Here is a 17,334-nt window from a genome sequence, read left to right as displayed (position 1 = left end):
ACAGGGATGTTAAATGGAAGAAGAGTTGTCCTGCACTCCACTTCAATTATTGTACTGTAATAATTTAAATGTGTTATATGCACAGATGTATTTGCGAGGGACTACCCATCTAAAGTAGGTGAAGAAAACATATTTTCCGGAAACTAAAAAGAAATCCCTGATGGTCTCCAAGCAATTCTCTCACAAACTCCTTTCCAAATCCTTTCAGCGACCACATGGACCTTTCCTCCATCCCATTACTCACTTCCTTGAAAATAGCATAAAATCCAACTCATCAAAGAATATTTACAAGTTATTTTGAAGTCTCATCACTATGCAATACCATGAGCATGGTAAATGCTGTACGGAGTAGATGAATTGTAATAAAGACTGACTTTGTGAGTATCAGAGATCTGAGATATGAGAAAAGACTGGCGAAACTCTGCTTTTTAGAAAGGATGTGACAGAGAAGTGATCTTAGAGCTATATAAGACAATGCTGAATGTCGTGAAGGTAAGTCTAAAATACTATTTCAAGTCAAACAAGTTGATTCAAATTAACAATCACCAGTAAGCTCTTTTGCACACAAAAACTAAATCACGCCTGTAATGGAATTCTGAGTAAGCCACAAGAGGCTTACTACACAGTAAAACGTCATGTACAGATTAACAAATGTGTAGACTGGGCACTACACTACAGCAGCTGATACTAATAGCATCATGTACACCCATTAGTCCACTAACGCCCTAAATATATAGGGCAGTAATAAAAATGTTTGTGTACTATGCCGTATGTTATACATTATGTAACTAACACATACATAAATACCAACAATAATAGGGAAATATAGAGTGTACCAATAATGTATGGTACCGAAGGTGAGTTACTTTCAGTGGCTTCATTTGTTAGATTAGGCATCCATCATGCAATGTCACTGGTTTACACAAATTGTTATGATTTAAAATACAGCTTTGATGGTTAAAAGGTGCCGCTTTTATAGGACAGCTTTGGACAGTTTGGAAGGGTTAAAGAAAGTAATTTTCTGCTACAGTTTCCAAGATTTCATCAGGAAGAGCAATGTTAATTCCCAACTTCCTGTACTAAAATTAAAAACTAGTCCCTGGTTAGCCAATATGCAAATTTTGTGTGTTTGCATATGGTGAAATGTGCGTGCGCCAACTTGAGAGAGAAAATGAGAGAAATTATAACTTGGTCAAAGAATTGTTCTTTAACTTTAAATACACAAAAAAAACTCCAGGATGACAAAAGTCCTTCAGAAAAGAATTTCTGAGAAATATATTAAAAAATCTACTCCGGCCACATATAATGTCCCAATGTTGCATCAATACAATGACAATGGTATGGCAATTAGAGATCTTACCTTGCCACAAGCCACCAGTGAAAGTGCTAATTGATACCACAGGTGGAATTCATCGAATGCAAACTTCATCCCTCTCTCCAAACACTGAGAAAAGAAACATTTCAATATGAGATGTATGTTTGGTAAATAAACCATTAAACTAAGTGGATTAACAAGAATACTATGACTATATAGAATATATAGAATACTATATCTACTTCTCTTTAGTTCTGAAGAGGAGTCATCTGAACTCGAAACGTTAACTCTGTCCTTCTCTCCACAGATGCTGTCAGACCTGCTGAGTTTTTCCAGCAATTTTTGTTTTTGTTTAAGAATACTATGCATCCTATTTGACCAATATACATTATCAAATCTTCAGAGTATTTCTCATAATACTTGCTAATCGGACACTAAATTTGTGTTAGTTCAGCAATGTAAAGGTCACTCTTTGTTTCAAATTATAATTATGCCATCTAGTGGGAGTTCTCTCAAACTCTTCTTTACCTGCTAGATTAGGAAATTGTGAATGTAGAATTGGAGCTAGGCTAAAATTACTAAGCAAATACAGCACAGAAGCAGGCTATTTGACTGCACTGGTCCATGCTGGTGTTCACGCTCCATATGAACCTAAAGCCACTAAACTGCCCTCAGTGACTCTTGTTCAGGGGGTTAATTAAATTAGACAAGTTATCTGTTCATGATTACTATTCAATGATCCTTGCCAGAAACTGCATGTGTGATCGGCAGATGAGGGCAGGATCAAGACTCATCCACGGTTTTGCCCATGGCCTCCCAATGCTCATTGTCTTTGATCACACGTGCAGGTTACCCCCAAGCCAAGGTGACCTGACATCCCAGGAAGGAACAAAAGCTTTGGTTACCAAAGGAGGACAGGAGAAACCATCTTCCCGCCAATTGCAGCTCCTCCAATCACAGGTTCCCTCCCTTCTGCTCTTGCTGCACCTCCAGAGACAGAATCTATGATTGGAGGAGCAGCAACGGTGGGAGGGAACCTGGGATTAGACATCGAGATGCAGTTACTTTAGCCAGTCCCACTGCCACCATGCAGGAGACTTTCGGCTGCAGCGTCACCAATTGCTTTGACCAGCTGCTGGATGATCAGAATGGAGCAGGCTGCAGGAAACCCAGTAATGAGGCACGGAGTACAGATTGGTCAGGTTATGTTCTCACCATGTTACATGTAGCTCCATGCAATTTTTTCCACTTATAAAACTACCTTGGTTCTATCAACTTCAATTTTGATTTAATACACCAGTCGATCTTGTGTGTAAGTTGTGCACAGGGTGTCATGGCTAATTACAACATTCAGGTCTGGCACTTAGAGGTGAGGGACTCATTAGGAAAGGAATTTTGCTACCCCAACCTTGGGGCAGACGGCTTATTAGGAGAACTGGGCCCGGCTGCTTCAGCCTTCAGATTTCTTCTCGGGGGGAGGCGGCGGGGGGGAACGCTTCATTTCGGTGTCACCTGTTCAAAAGCAGGTTGGGGTAGATGGCGCGAGGTTAGCTTCTCTTCCCATCACTAGCCAAATAACTCCCTTGGAAGGTGGAGCATTCCATTTTGGAAGCTTCTCTTCTCAATTGCAGAAGACGACAGTAAGATGTCAATAGAGCAGGTTGTGAGATTCTGGGATGCTGCATGGCAGACAAGACGGAAGTCGTCTGGGATGCTACAACACCGTGCCGGAGATGTTGCTTCAATTACTTCTGAAATACTCAAGTTTGTTTCACAGCATTTTGCCAATGCTTTAATAGCCACTAAAAAAACGTCCATAACGCTAATGCTTTCAGTGGTCATGGAAAATCCGTAGAATGGGCCAAAGACAGGAAAACCTATCCATCAATAAACAAATTTTTAGGTAAGTGGAGTAGGGGCTACCCTGACCCAAATGAAGATGACTATCTATTGGCACAATGTGATCTTTCCATTTTGCACACCAGCCATTCACTTGGCCTGTCAGATTGAGGTTGGCAATCTGGGACTATATTTGTAAACCTGGCGAAGCTCAATGAGAACTGGATTTAAGACTGTTCAAATATTATTCCATGTAATATCCTTCAAGCCAGCAGAGGGAAAGGGGAGTATCTCTCCCATAAACCAGAGCTAGGATTAAATATAGATGAAAGGATAGTGGCATTGCCAAGTTCCCTCCAAGTTTGTTTCCCTCCTCCTCACCAAGGAGCAACATCCCAAAAACGGAATATCTGGTCATTTTCAATTTTTTGCTTGTGGGAGCTTGCCGTGTTTAAATTGGCATCACCTAATAAAGTTATTAGTGAAAATGAAAAAGGAGTTACCAAAGACAATAAAGTAGCCCAGACAATCAAAAAGAAGCCCTCAAGCTAGGTAGCTTTCCTTCTCAAAAACAGCCCTTGGAAAAAAAGCTATTTTGACCCCTGGTTTAATGTTTCATAGAAAATAATTAGAGGCTTGAAAAAGATACCCAACAACTAGAAAAGATGCCAAAGAATAAATGCACCAGCTGAGGTATACAGAGCAAGGGGCCTCACCTGGAGAGAAAAGTGGCAGAATGGGTTAAAAAACATCGGCAAAATGGTAATATTCACTTACTTATGATACTTAAGTTTTGAGTATCATAAACTCCAAGCTCCCGGCCAGCCGGGAAGATGAGCAGACAGTAGAAAACTGTCCTGGTGCAGTTTCTCAAGACTGTCCCAGAGCAGACAAGCCCTTAACCACAAGAGGAAGTAGACAGCGCATTGACAGCAAACAAGTCAGGCAAAGCAGCAGGAATCAACACGATTTACCCAGAATTCCTGAAGAACATCCAAACATACGGAAGGAAGTGGCTAGGAAAGCTGTTTACCAACATCCACAGAACAGGCACTATTCCAAACATCTGGCACAAATCCAAGATAATGGCCAAACCAGGAAAGCCACTCAACGACGCACACAGCTTTAGCCCATTGCCCTGCTCTCAGTAACCTACAAGGTCCTGGAATGCTCCTGTTAAACAGACCGAGTCCTACCCTGGGAGCAGCAATGTCTCCACAACATGCAGGTTTTCATACAGGCCGCAACTGCTCTGAGCAGGTCCTGACATTGACCTCCCTCCCACAAAGTCACAGCTCTTCACATATGATGATGACTTGGCCCTGGTTTCCCAGACTAAAGATATTCAGGACACTGAGAAACACTCACTGAAGATCTATGTTCTCTGGAAACCTACTTCAAAAAATGAAGACTTTGACAAACACTACCAAGATTGTGGTTTCAGCCTTTCATCTGAACAACTCGAAGGAACTTCATCTCCAATTCTGTGGCTCACCACTCACCCACAACCCAATGCCAAAATGTCTTGGCGTCATTCTTGACTGTGCATGGCAACGCCTCCAGGACATTGGAGCCAAAGATCAAGACGAGAGTGAATCTTATGTAGAAACTGCTGGATACCACCTGGGGCAGCAGAACCAATATACTACACACTGTTTTACTCTTGGTCTAGCCAACAGCAGAGTACTGCTGCTCAACCTGGTTCAGGAGCTGCCACACAATCATGGTAGATATCCATCTCCAGGAAGCTATGAGGATTATTTCTAGGATGTTGAGACCAACACAGCTCAAGTGGTTTTCTGTCCTAGCATGTATTGAACCTCCTGATGTCTGTGTGAAAATATCTGCCCCAAAGAACATCACCAGCAGACAGCAAATGAGGCGCTCCCACTGACACAGGACATCAAAAATTCCCCATGTACTTGTCTGAAATCCCACAGTCCCAATTAGATCACACTCCACACCCTACAAACTGACAACAGCCCCACCTCTCAACTGTGTATCTCCCAGTTGACTGCAAACATCACCAACTGCAACCTGAGACAAAAGGTGTTAGCCCGGCGGGCAGGCACGTGCCCGGCCTGCTCGAGCGTAAAATGATGCGAGTTGACGTCGGGCGAGTGTCCCAAAGTCAACGCACAGTCACACGATATTTCGGTCAGCGGGCACGCGCCAGAGTCGGCAGCGCAGTCACCAACAATGAAAAGGCCTGTTAGGGCCATTAACAAGGTTATTGAAAGAAATTTTTCGCTGCCCATCCAACCTTACATTTGGCGGGCAGGCGAAAAGGCCAAGCAGCCTTTGCACTTTTTAGGAAACCTCACCTATGGGCGGGATGAGGTTTCCTAAAGCAAATAAAAATAAAATACAAGTTTAAAAATGTAATTAATGACATGTCCCTGTTCATGTGACAGAGTCACTGAGGGGACATGTTTTATTACATTTTTATTTTCTTAATTTTTTTTTTAAAACAACTCTTCATCTCCCTGAGGCAGTTTTGTGCCTCAGGGAGATTCTCAACGGTGCACTCACGTGCATGCGCAAAGTTCGTGCTCGCCCCGCTCACCTTCTCCCTCCGCCTGCACAGGCAACGCTGAGCACTGCCACTCGTGTTTCACACTGGGCGAGCCTTAATTGGCCCGCCAGCATGAAATCACCTTCCGGCCCCTATCGTGGGCAGCGGTCAGCTTCCCGACAGCCCCCGCCCACCCCCGCCAAGCCCGCCCGACAAGGGCTAAATTCTACCCCTGGTAACCAACAGAATGATGGAGACAAGGAAGATACATATGATGATGTTATACAGCCAAGCTACTGGAATGAACCGTTTGGTGACTCAGGTGATGATCAGCTTAATTTCAAAGGATTTCAAGGTGAAATGTGTAGTTATTTCGCAATGGTATATATTTATATTGTGTTGGATGAGATGTATATAGTTTGTAGCTCATAAAATAAATAAATGTTAGAGAATTTATAAGAATTCTTTAGCATTTTTGGTTTTTACTTCATTTCATTGCGATGGTTTTTTGGGCCCAAATCAAGCACACGTCAACCCCTCTAAAACATTACCCATGTAAGTCACCCCGGGACATTTGGCTGAAAAAACTGGTCTCAAAAATTGAACTTTTACATAAATATATAAGTATATACAGTGTAGGTATGTCATCAGGCTTTTCAACTGCAAGCGTATAATAATTAAACACACCTCCACTTCACGTAGAGGTCAAGATACAGTGACCAGGAGTATGAACCCAGGCTTATTTTCACCCGGCAAGCTCAGGTAGTCAAAGAAAAATTGTAGCACCCTCATCACTATCTTAGCTCTGACCAGCTATTTCAGCATAAATGGGAGATTCAACCTGGGGTCTTTCGGGTCTAGGGACTAACCACAATTCTCTGAAAATGCAAGAGCAGGTGAAGCAATTAAAAAGAAACAGAAAAAAGAAATTTGGATTTTATAACTAGGGTACAAGATTAAAGAATTAATTGTTACTACAATCCCTGTAGAGTCCAATAACTTTTAAAAAGAGATGAATTTCCCAGCAACTGATGGGAATAACTGAAGGATAAGATTTCACATATTAAGACTTTTACTGTAACAAATTAACTAAAATCAACATAGACCAAACTTTACTTAACAGGTAACTAATACACCAAACTAAAGAAAAGGTATTTTTGCATTAATTAACTAATGCAATTGGTATATATCTTACTACTCCTTTCACTGCGTGCTGCACTTCTGGCAGATGTCCAGCATTACACAAACAAGTCCAAAGTTACTCCCAGCTCTCCAGCAGGCTCACTTTTCCCTGCCATGCCAGGCCTAAACTTTCAGTGCCTATCAAAAATCATACAACTCAGCTTGAGTCTTCCAGCAATTTCCACCAGCAAGGCCCTCGTCAACTCTATATTTCTTCAATCTCCAGAAGTCCTGTTGGCTCTATCCCCTTCCTTCCAAACGAACTTCACTAGGCTGCTGTAACAATCATTCCACCTACCCTTTGTCCTAATGCTATATGGTTACATGGACCACAGTTCAGATTCTGAGTCAACAGATATATGCATGACAATAAGCTCCATGTGAGCAATGGAATTGGAATCATATCTTTTTGTCGCATCAAAAAGCATTTATGTTTTCAGTCAATTCTTCCCTCTCTCCTATCAAGAAATGAGGTAATAACTGAAGGACAATATAAATTTGCAAACATGCTAGAAACACATTGCAGGTAAGTCTGCAAATGTGAAGAGAAGATAGGTTGTTGTTTCAGGTTGGGCCCCTTCTTCAGAGCCATTTCTTGCATTTGCCACTTGACTCGCTGAGCGTTTTCAGCTTTCCAGTGTTGTAGAGTTGTTGCTTTTTATTAGTAGAAATTCATGTTTGCTGCCCCCCACACAACTCAAAAACATTTGATAAATGAAAACTTGGTGGCCAAATTAATAGTTGATCGATATTTACAAGGCAAATAACACCAGAATTGAGAGGTTATAACCTAGGGTTTCCCAAACTGTGCATCATGAACAATGGCTGCCATGGAGACTGATTTCTGACAGCTATGAGGCCCCTTCAAATGCTTACATTTATTTTTTGCAGGTGGGTAAACTAATTGATTACTTTCTGAGGCCCAATTGCTGCTGCTGCAAAAAGAAATGCCTGTGAATAGGTAGGTGTTTGGTTTTATTTGGAGCTACGTTGCCTTTTTCAAATCCCCCCCACACTCAATTCCCCCATCACCAACCCCCACCCCACTCCCCCCACACCTCAGCCTCCCGTCAAAAACTAAACCCTCCCTGCTCAATTACTGAAGCCCCCCCCCCACTACCGCACCCCACTACCCCTCTTCCACTCCAGCTCAACAACTGAAGCCTACCCTTCCCCATTTTAACAACTCTCCCCCAAATTTTTATTCTGGGATCACACGAAGTCTGAGGCATTAAAATGGGGTCAAATTGGGAGAACACTTGGGAAGTACTGTTTAAACTATTAGGAAATACTGAAACAGGTTGGGGTTCTTTGCACTGGAAAAGAGAAGGGGGGTGACCTGATAGAGTTCTTTAAAATTGCAAAGTGTTAGGGTAGACATAGAGACGTTTCCACATGTGATGGAGTTCAAAACTAGGGGTCATAACAACACAAAAGCAAAATGCTGCCAAGGTTGGAAATCTGAATGAAAACAGAAACCGCTGGAAATACTCAGCAGGTCAGATGTGGAGAGAGAAGCAAACATTTTAGGTCGATCATTGACCTGAAACACTAACATTGTTTCCCACTCCACAGATGCTGGTCATAGATATAAGCTAGCCACAAATAAATCAACTAAAGAATTCTGGAGAAACTTCTTTACCCAGAGTGTGCTGACAACGTGAACCTTGCTATCACATGGGGGAGAATTTTCTCCCCGTCGGGCGGGCCGATCAGGAGCGGCGCAGGCAGGTGCGGAGGTGATCGCCGTCCGCGATCGGCTGCACGCCGCCATTTTATGTAGGCGGGCCAATTAAGGCCCACCCAGCATGGCGCGCACCCGGAAGCGCTCAGTGCTACCTGTGCGGGCAGGGGATGGGAGAGAGAGTCGGGGCCTGCGCTCTTTCACACATGCACGCCAAAGAGCGCAGAAATCTCCCTGAGGCAGCTCCGTGCCTCAGGGAGATTAAGTTCAGTGCAAAAGATGTTAAATATTTTTTTTTTAATTATTCAGACACGTCCTCTCATGTGCAAGTGTCACATGAGCTGGGACATGTTTATGAATTTTAATAAATTTTACTTAAGCTATAAACCCTTCAAGAAACCTCATCCTGCCCGTGGATGATGTTTCATGAGCAATGCGGAGGCCGCCTCAGCTCTTCGCCTGCCCACCAACCTTAAGGTTGGACGGGCAGCCCTGACAATTGATTTAATTAGGCTATTAATGGCCTTAACAGGCCTTTGACAGTTCGGCAGGCGCACAGCCAACTCCGGTGTGCGCCCGCCAGCCAAATGGAAGATGAGAATGACGCGCGGTGACGTCTGGACGCACGCCCGATATCACCGCACGTCATTTCACGCATCGGCGTGCAGGGCCCACCCCCCACACGCCGACCAGAAGATTCTGCCCATTGAGTAGTTGAGACAAAAAGCATAGAGGCACTTAAGTGGAAGCTTAAGAGTTGAGGACAAGAGAGATGTAAAATTTTTGTAAATCTCAAACTAGATCCTAACCCGCTCACTTCCAAGTTTAACAGAGGCACAAAAGGAAACAGACAGTCAATGGTTGGAAATTCAATTATGAGGCTGGAAGCCCTTGAGAACCCTGCAAGCTCTAGAGAGGTGCCAGCTTCAGGAAAAAGGTAATTGGCCTGACAGCATTTATAGGGAGGGAAGCTAGATAAGTACATAAGGGAGGAAGGAATAGAAGGGTAAGCAGATTGGGTTAGATAAATTAGGGTGGGAGGAGTCTCATGTGAAACATAACACCACATGGACCAGCTGGTCCAAATGGCCTACTTCTGTGCTGTCATTTCTGTGTAATTTTATGTAATTTGGCTAATGTAGAGGTGTGATGGTCCTTAAAGTATTAGAAATTAACACATTTTCAATAGCTGTTTAATGAATATGCATTATTTTATTTTTGCTCGCTTACTTTCAAAGTTCTTTCAAAGACTTTCAAAATCAACACATGACTCTTTATTAAAATGACATGTTTTCAGCCCCAACTGTCCCCAACCCCACCCCCCCCCCAACAGATTCAGGAGATTAGTTCCTGTTAACATGTGGCTAACAAGGGATTGCTTTGAAGATATACTACATGTTTGACAACTTAACTGTCAACTAGATGTCTTGTTATGGCATGACTGTACCAAGCAATGAAGGACAAATGATAATTAAAAACTTAATAAACCAGGTTTGGAAAATCAGCTTTTGGGTCGCTAAAGTTTACTGGCAATTGAGGAAACTACTCACACATGTTCTGATATATATTAATGATCTAGATCTTGGTGTGCAGAGAACAATTTCAAAGTTTGTGGATGATATGAAGCTTGGGAGTGTTGTAAACTGCAAGGAGGATGGTGTGGAACTTCAAAAGGACATAGACAAGTTGGTGGTGTGGGCAGATAGGTGGCAGATGAAGTTCAATGTGGAGAAGTGTGAGGTGTTGTATTTTGGTAGGAAGAACATGGACAGACAATATAAAATAAGGGAAGAAATTTTGAAGGGGGTGCAGGAGCAGAAAGACCTAGGCGCACAAGTGCATAGATCATTGAAGGTGGCAGGACAGGTGGAGAAAGCAGTTAATAAAGCATATAGTATCCTGGCCTTTATTAATAGGAGCATAGAGTACAAGAGCAAGGAGGTCATGCTGAATTTATATAAGACACTCATTGGACCTCAGCTGGAGTATTGTGTACAGTACTGGGCGCCACACTATAGGAAGGATATAAACACAATGGACAGAGTGCAGAAGAGGCTTACAAGAATAGTTCCAGGGATGTGAAACTTCGGTTAAAAGTTAGGTTGGCGAGGTTGGGACTGTTCTCCTTGGAGAGAAGGCGGCTAAGAGGAGATTTGACAGAGATATTCAAAATCATGAGGGGGCTGGACAGAGTAGAAAGGGAGAGGCTGTTCCCACTTGTAAAAGCATCAAGAACGAGAGGGCACAGATTTAAAGTGATTTGCAAAAGAAGCAAATGTGATGTGAGAAAAAACTTTTTCACACAACGTTCGGGTCTGGAACGCACTGCCTGGAAGTGTGGTGGAGACGGGTTCAATCGAGGCATTGAAGGGGGCATTAGATGATTATTTGAATAGAAACAATGTACAGGGGTTCAGGGAAAAGGCAGGGCAATGGCACTAGGTCATGATGCTCATTTGGAGAGCCGGTACAGACATGATGGGCCGAATGGCCTGTTCTGTGCTAAAATTCTGTGATTCTGTGAATCTGTGATGTTGGTTCCTAAGCAACTGCCTGATGTGCTCAAATATCTGGAATACATCCTTCTGAGGAATGCAATAGAGCGATACTAGACCAAATTTAAGTTTGAAACAAGATATTTTACCACAAGGAGAAACTGCATTGGGAAATGATTTTTACTCTATACATCTCTGTTTTTACTAAGACTTGCTTTTAAATAACAGGTTTACAGAAAATCAGTTATACAAGAATCACAAGAGGAAAAGATGCGAGGTATTATGAAAGATGAAACAGTCATGTCCTATTGTCTCCTGCTGGTTGTAAAGATATTGGGCGAAATTTTACAGCAGCAGGATTTTACCTTCCCGCTGAAGCCAATGAGGTTTAGAACGTCTCGCCGCATTTTACGGCCCCGTCCCCGCCGAAATGGGGCTGTAAAATTCTGCCCATTAAGTGAAATGAGTCTGCACCAACTTGATCTACGTCTTAGTAAGTATTTATCCACACCAGAACTGCCCACATTTTGGCATAACATTGCAGTCTCTGTCAGCTAGAGCTTGGTTGGGAAAAGATGGATTATCTACCTTGAACTTTTTGGTTTTCTTTCCAAGTGATATGGTTTGTAAGTTGATGTGTTCTAGGAAAATTGCACATCAAGCATATATCTAAAAATGTTGGCATAATCTTGCAGACAGATAATGCTCCACATAGCATATTCCTAACTTGCATAAAGCTCAGATCTGTTCCACTGCATTAGTTTTTTAAAATAGTACTAACTACTCAATACTAATTCCGCCTCTCGCAAAATAAACCCTTACAAAAGACAAATGAGTGAGATTATGGTAAATGGAGGATGTACATGATCAAAAAAATTAGACTCCACTAGGTCAATAGTCTAACTTGTGTCTTTGTTCTGCAGCCTCTACACACAGTAGAAACACATCAAAGTTATACACATTTAAGAGGGGCTCAAACTGTCTGCACCAATCCTCCAACATTTTATTTCCCTGCAGCTAATTCTAGATGGTAATATTTGGCAACGGTATGAGAACTGCTCTGTATAGCAATTTGCATTATACCAAGTGGAACTTGATTGATAGATACCCAAAAAGTAGCTGTAGAACAAAGTGACCCTTAAACTGCTTCTTGGCTTATTCCCTGCATTATAGCAACAGTGAAGGATGGATTCAGTCATTCGTTTGGTTATTGGTCTTCCTGTGGTCTTTACACCGGAGAAACAACTTAAATCACTCTCTTTGAGACACTTAATAATTCAATGCTGTGTAAGAATCGACATTGTGGAAGCAAAATTGATTAAAAGATTTCCGGCCTTAAATAAAAACGGGAATTGGTTTAGGTTAAAAAATTTGATGAGTCTTTAGGATTAGCCCATCAGATTAGAGCTGAATTACAAATAAAAATCTGGAGACTCATCAAGATATTGGCCCCTATTTGTACTGTGGAGTAATAGGTTTGGTCAGCAAAGTTGGAAGCCCCAGATTTCCCCACACGTTGCAGAGAGTTGACTCCACAGCATGGATCTTTTTAGCCCCAGTCATGTTCCTTGCCCGATGTCAACTTGACTGTCAAGCTTCGTTGCCTGATTGATGGGCTTGGCTGCCTGTCAGTCAGGGAGCACTCTGGACGAGGCCAAGGTAAGGAACCCACTGCTGCATTGAGGGGGAAGGGGTCCAACAGAAGGGAAGAAGGCAAGCTCCTGCTCCTCCGAGTCCTCAAGCAGTCAGGTAAAGGCATTTTTTCACAAAGCTTTCCTACTGTCCCTTTAGCTGCCAGGTTTCCTAAGGCCTGGAAAACTCAGTTGGCCAGGATTAAACCTCTAACAGAGGTGCATCATGAGGCTTCCAGCCTCATTATAATATTCAAATGAACAACCCGCATCCTCAAAACAAACTGGTTGCTTTTCCCCTGTCCTGCATCTGTTAACTCTGGAAGTGGGTGGGTTGGAGGCAGGTTAGGCTTTGTTTGAGATTTTGAAAACCTTTACACCTCACCCAACCATGGGTGAGTTAAAATGATCCCTTTTGAACCAGAACTAATGACAACAAAAGGACAGTTTATCATATTAAAACAAACTTATGATCAAATACAAAGTAAGATTTGATTGCTGGGAAGTTAAGAACTAAATTAAGATCCCAACTGAGGACCACGAAGGTTTTCAGTGACTTATCAAAACATTGGTCTCCCAACAAGTGCAAGTAGGTCATGAAGGATTATGAGCCATAACATGCACTTAAGTAAGGTTAAATTTCAAATAAATATCAAACAGCAGCTAAAGATGCTGCATATGTGGGACTAAGAGCTAAGCAGAAAAGCCAGCCTCGGACATCGTTCATTCGACAACAAAGATTTCCTGATGTATAAAGTGAAACTAAAGTGTAGATGAAAATTAAGAAAATATAGCCATAAAATCCTGAGTGAAACTTTAGAAATGAAAATTTATTTGCAGCAGATCTATTTTGGGTAACCATTCAGGAACTTGGAAGATCATCAATTGAAGCAGGCTGAGCTTAGAGAATTTGTCTACACTCTAAAATTAGCTCTATTTTTTTCCCAATCCAAACTGTTCTTATCAGCATTCTGCTCACTATTATTGTATCTTTTGTTGCAGTATTTATGTTCCTGTACATCTGCTTGAATTCATTACACTCTCCTTCACAATTACTAATGAAGACTAATTTTCAATAGACACCTCATTTTACACTAACTGCTCTATGATTCATATGTTTAACTTTTTTCCAATCTGTGCATAACCTGCGGCTAAATTTGTGCATTTGAGTCAACTGATGCACCCACCTCATACTCCTTTTCAAAAATAAAATTAATTGCTTACTTCTGAGAGCATTTCGTACTGTCCCCTTCTGCCCATAGTTATGCTCAAGAGGTCATACAAGGCAGAGGCATTCTGGAAGCTGATGCTGCGGTCCTCTCTCTGGTCTGGCGCACGACTTATTACACCATCTCGATTTGCCTGCGCAAATGTTTAAAAAATAAAAGTTATTTTAAGAAGATGTAAATGCATAAGTTGTCACTATTCTGAAGTTTTTTTGTTCAGAGAACAAGCTGAAGGGCCAAGTCCTGCACTGCAGGACATCACTAAACTTGGAACGAGAGATAGGGAAAATCAATCTGATTGGAATAGTGATTGGATGAAACCAAGCTAGGATTTTTTTTTAAACTGTAGGAGGTAGGGTGAGATTTCTTCAATTTTGAGGTCCTGAAGTCTTGTCTTAGGACTGATAGATGATAGATTCAGTCCAAATGGCTATAGGTACAGTGGTCCATAAAATTCTTTGTCAAGTAATTTCAATAGAATTGACAAGCAAGGAGGAGGAAAAAAAAAATCTATATTTCAGCCTAATTACATCTTGTGCCTTTGACTAGTTTTATGTGAATACATTGAATATCAGCTCCTGAAAATTCCCAACAGGAGCAGCTTTGTCGTTAGGAAAATCTTTTGAAATTTCAATATTATTTCATTTTAAACATCCCCAGTGTAAAGCTAGCCATTTTGTCATTTGTCCATTTGGTTGTGCCTGGAGATAATATTTTGAATTGTGTAACACGAGGGTAAGTTATAGGTCTGCCACCGGTAGTGCAGTCAAGCAACATGCCTATTGCACAACACTGAAATGCATTGGCTCAAATGTAACCTTTTCCTACACCATGTCATACCAGGCTGAATTTGCTTGGGAATACTTGGGGCTAGGTTTAATGGGCACACCGGTGGCCCCTGTCCACCAGCCGAAAAGCCAGTGGCAACCCTGCACAGCCATTTCTGGGAGCCCTGATGGGCTTAAATGTCAATCAGACAATTAGCTACCTGCTGTCGGAGCTTCCATGCCTTTAAAGATGAAGATCCCCCCACTCTGAGCTGCCAGCCAAACAGAGGGCTCAAACAGAGGGCTGGCAGCTCTTCAGTCCTAGTAGCATCACTGAGAGCAGTGGTCACTGATGGGACTGCAAGAGGCCACAGAAGACAGATGAGTGGGGCAGTGGGGCAGGCTCATCGGAGCCAGTCAGGCAGGACCCGGAAAGAGGGGGAGGGGTCATTATTGATGGAGGGGGGGGGGGGGGGGGGGGGGGGGGGGGCGGGGGGGGGCACGTGAGGGCAGCCCGTGGGAGGTTACTCCATGGGACAAAGATGTTGATCAAAAGGCCACACTCCCTCCAAGCCCGCAGTGAGCCCAATAGGTTTTACTAGGCAGTCACCTCACATACCAGTGGTGCAGGATGAGACCCTGAAGTGGCCATTAGTTGTTCACTTAAGGACCTCAATTGGTCTCTAGTCAGGAAGGCCATGCCCGCCCCTGACTTAATCAGACGGAGCAGGGAAAGCAACAGGCTCTCCGCTGCATGCCTTCCCACCCAATTACACAGAGCCCCCTCCCTGCCTTCCAGCCTGCTTTTTTCTGGTGGGGTGGGGGGGAAGAGAAGAGAGACAGCAAAATATATGTAAATAAAATAGACCACAAAATTGCATTGCAGTTACATTCTTAAGACAAAGTAGTAGTACCTAATAGAAAATCAGTCCAACAACAGACTGATGTAAATACAATTTTTATAACATATGAAAACCGCTGCAGGGTCTGTAGAACGTACTTTATTTCTGAGTGTATTTATTTTAGATAAATAGTTTATCTAAAAATGAAGAATATGTAGGGTTACAGTGAGGAGGCTGGGGGATGGCACTAAATGAATTGCTCATTTAGAGAGCCAGTGTAGACACGATGGGCCAAATGGCCCCCTGCGCTGTAACATTTCAAATAACGGGCCTGACCTTCTGCAGAGTGGCAATCAGAGTCACACTGCCACTCAATCCTAATAATCCTTTTTCACCTGAGCTTCCGATTTAAATAGCATTTTCAGATGGCTCTCAGAGCAGGGCAATTGCCCATTGGAAGTTTGCTCTTCCGGGGCAATTGCCATGCAATCCTTACCTGGGAACTTCCAGGCGGGAGGGGGGAGGGGCGGCGGGGGGGTTCCCCAGGGCATCTTTGGGGTATCACCCAGTTACACTGCCCTGCAGCTTGGAAGTTACGGACTGTTTGATCAGTCAATAAATACAAGGTTCCCAAGGGCTTTCCAGCAGCAATGGTTGATGTGTAATAATAAATGATATAGTCATTGTCACTCCTCCAGGGATGATGAACTGGGCATCATCAATACAGTTCAGGATGTAATAAGAATTAAGGATGAAATCTCCTCTGCACACACTAAGTAACAAAATTGTAAATCTGTTCTTTAAAATCTATGGACAGAATTTTACAGTCCCCCAACAGTAGGTTTGCTGATGAAGGGGGCCAGTCCGTAAAATTCCCAGGATAGCCTTCCCACCACCCTCTCAACCACCGAGACCTGTCCACAATTTTGCAGGGGGCAGGCGAGACCACACCAACCCGCCCACCCTTGTTCCAGTTGAGGCCCTTAAGTGGACTATTAATGGCTACTTAAAGTGTTCTTTCCCACCAGGCCTCAATTTTAAGGCTTGCGGGGGCACGTTCAGGGGTGGGGGGTAGCCTGGCAAGTCACCCTGCTTGGGCCTCAGATGGGAAAGTGGGGGGCCCTTCCCTCAATGGCCTGCTTTCCACATCATGCACCCTCCCACAAGGTCTACCCCCTAGGAATGCTCTCTCCCCCACCAGCCTCTCCGGCAAGACCCCGCCCTCCTGTCCCCACCAACCCTAGCCTCACCTCACCTCCCAACCTGCCATGAGGCCACCTGCACTTACCCAGTCCTGAACTCTGGGCTATGAATCTGGGGATTGCTTGTAGTCCCAGTCTTGACCACTGATGCTAGTGGCTCTGCTGGGACTAGAGTGTTGCTGGCCAATCAGGTTGGCTGGCATCTGTCTGAAACAGGACTTCCTTCTCAGTGAGGGAATCCAGTCTCCAGGTAATGAACACTCCTTGGGGCATTAAATGTATCCGGGGAAGCCAGTGTCAGTGGGGATGCAGGAAACAGAGCAATCTGAAAATTCTGCCCTATGATTTTCTTACACATGCTGCACAGGGGAAAACTTACCTCAGAGTGCGTGTCATAACAAATAATATAGGCATTCACAAAACCCCAAATACAGAGTGGTACTTAATGGAGGGTATGGGAGTCTTATTGAAAGTCCCATGTCATGTCTTTTAGGGGATGGGCCTGTTGAATTAAGTGCCATTCAGGCACTTGACAGGCAAGCAGTAGGCCTTCACCAGGATCAAGGACCCTGGGGGTGGAGGTCCCACCCACTGACAGCTGCCAGCCAATCATAGGGTTTGCCAGGTTTGCTGGGT

At 43.3% G+C, this 17,334-nt stretch overlaps 1 protein-coding gene across 5 annotated transcripts in view; it reads right to left on the bottom strand.

Annotated features, from left to right (window-relative positions):
- Positions 1-17,334, bottom strand: part of LOC144689807 (tetratricopeptide repeat protein 7A-like) — a 324,990-nt gene that overhangs the window by 212,233 nt on the left and 95,423 nt on the right. For all 5 annotated transcript variants that reach the window (XM_078557204.1, XM_078557205.1, XM_078557206.1 and 2 more), the window contains 2 exons: positions 13,886-14,023; positions 1,361-1,444 (listed from right to left, as the gene is read on the bottom strand). In XM_078557204.1, the coding sequence (XP_078413330.1) occupies positions 1,361-1,444; positions 13,886-14,023 (222 nt within the window). The remainder of the gene's footprint in view (positions 1-1,360; positions 1,445-13,885; positions 14,024-17,334) is intronic.

The sequence above is a fragment of the Cetorhinus maximus genome, chromosome 14, assembly GCF_964194155.1.
Source record: "Cetorhinus maximus chromosome 14, sCetMax3.hap1.1, whole genome shotgun sequence".
Lineage (NCBI taxonomy): Eukaryota > Metazoa > Chordata > Chondrichthyes > Lamniformes > Cetorhinidae > Cetorhinus > Cetorhinus maximus.
This window is presented reverse-complemented; position numbering and strand designations above follow the sequence as displayed.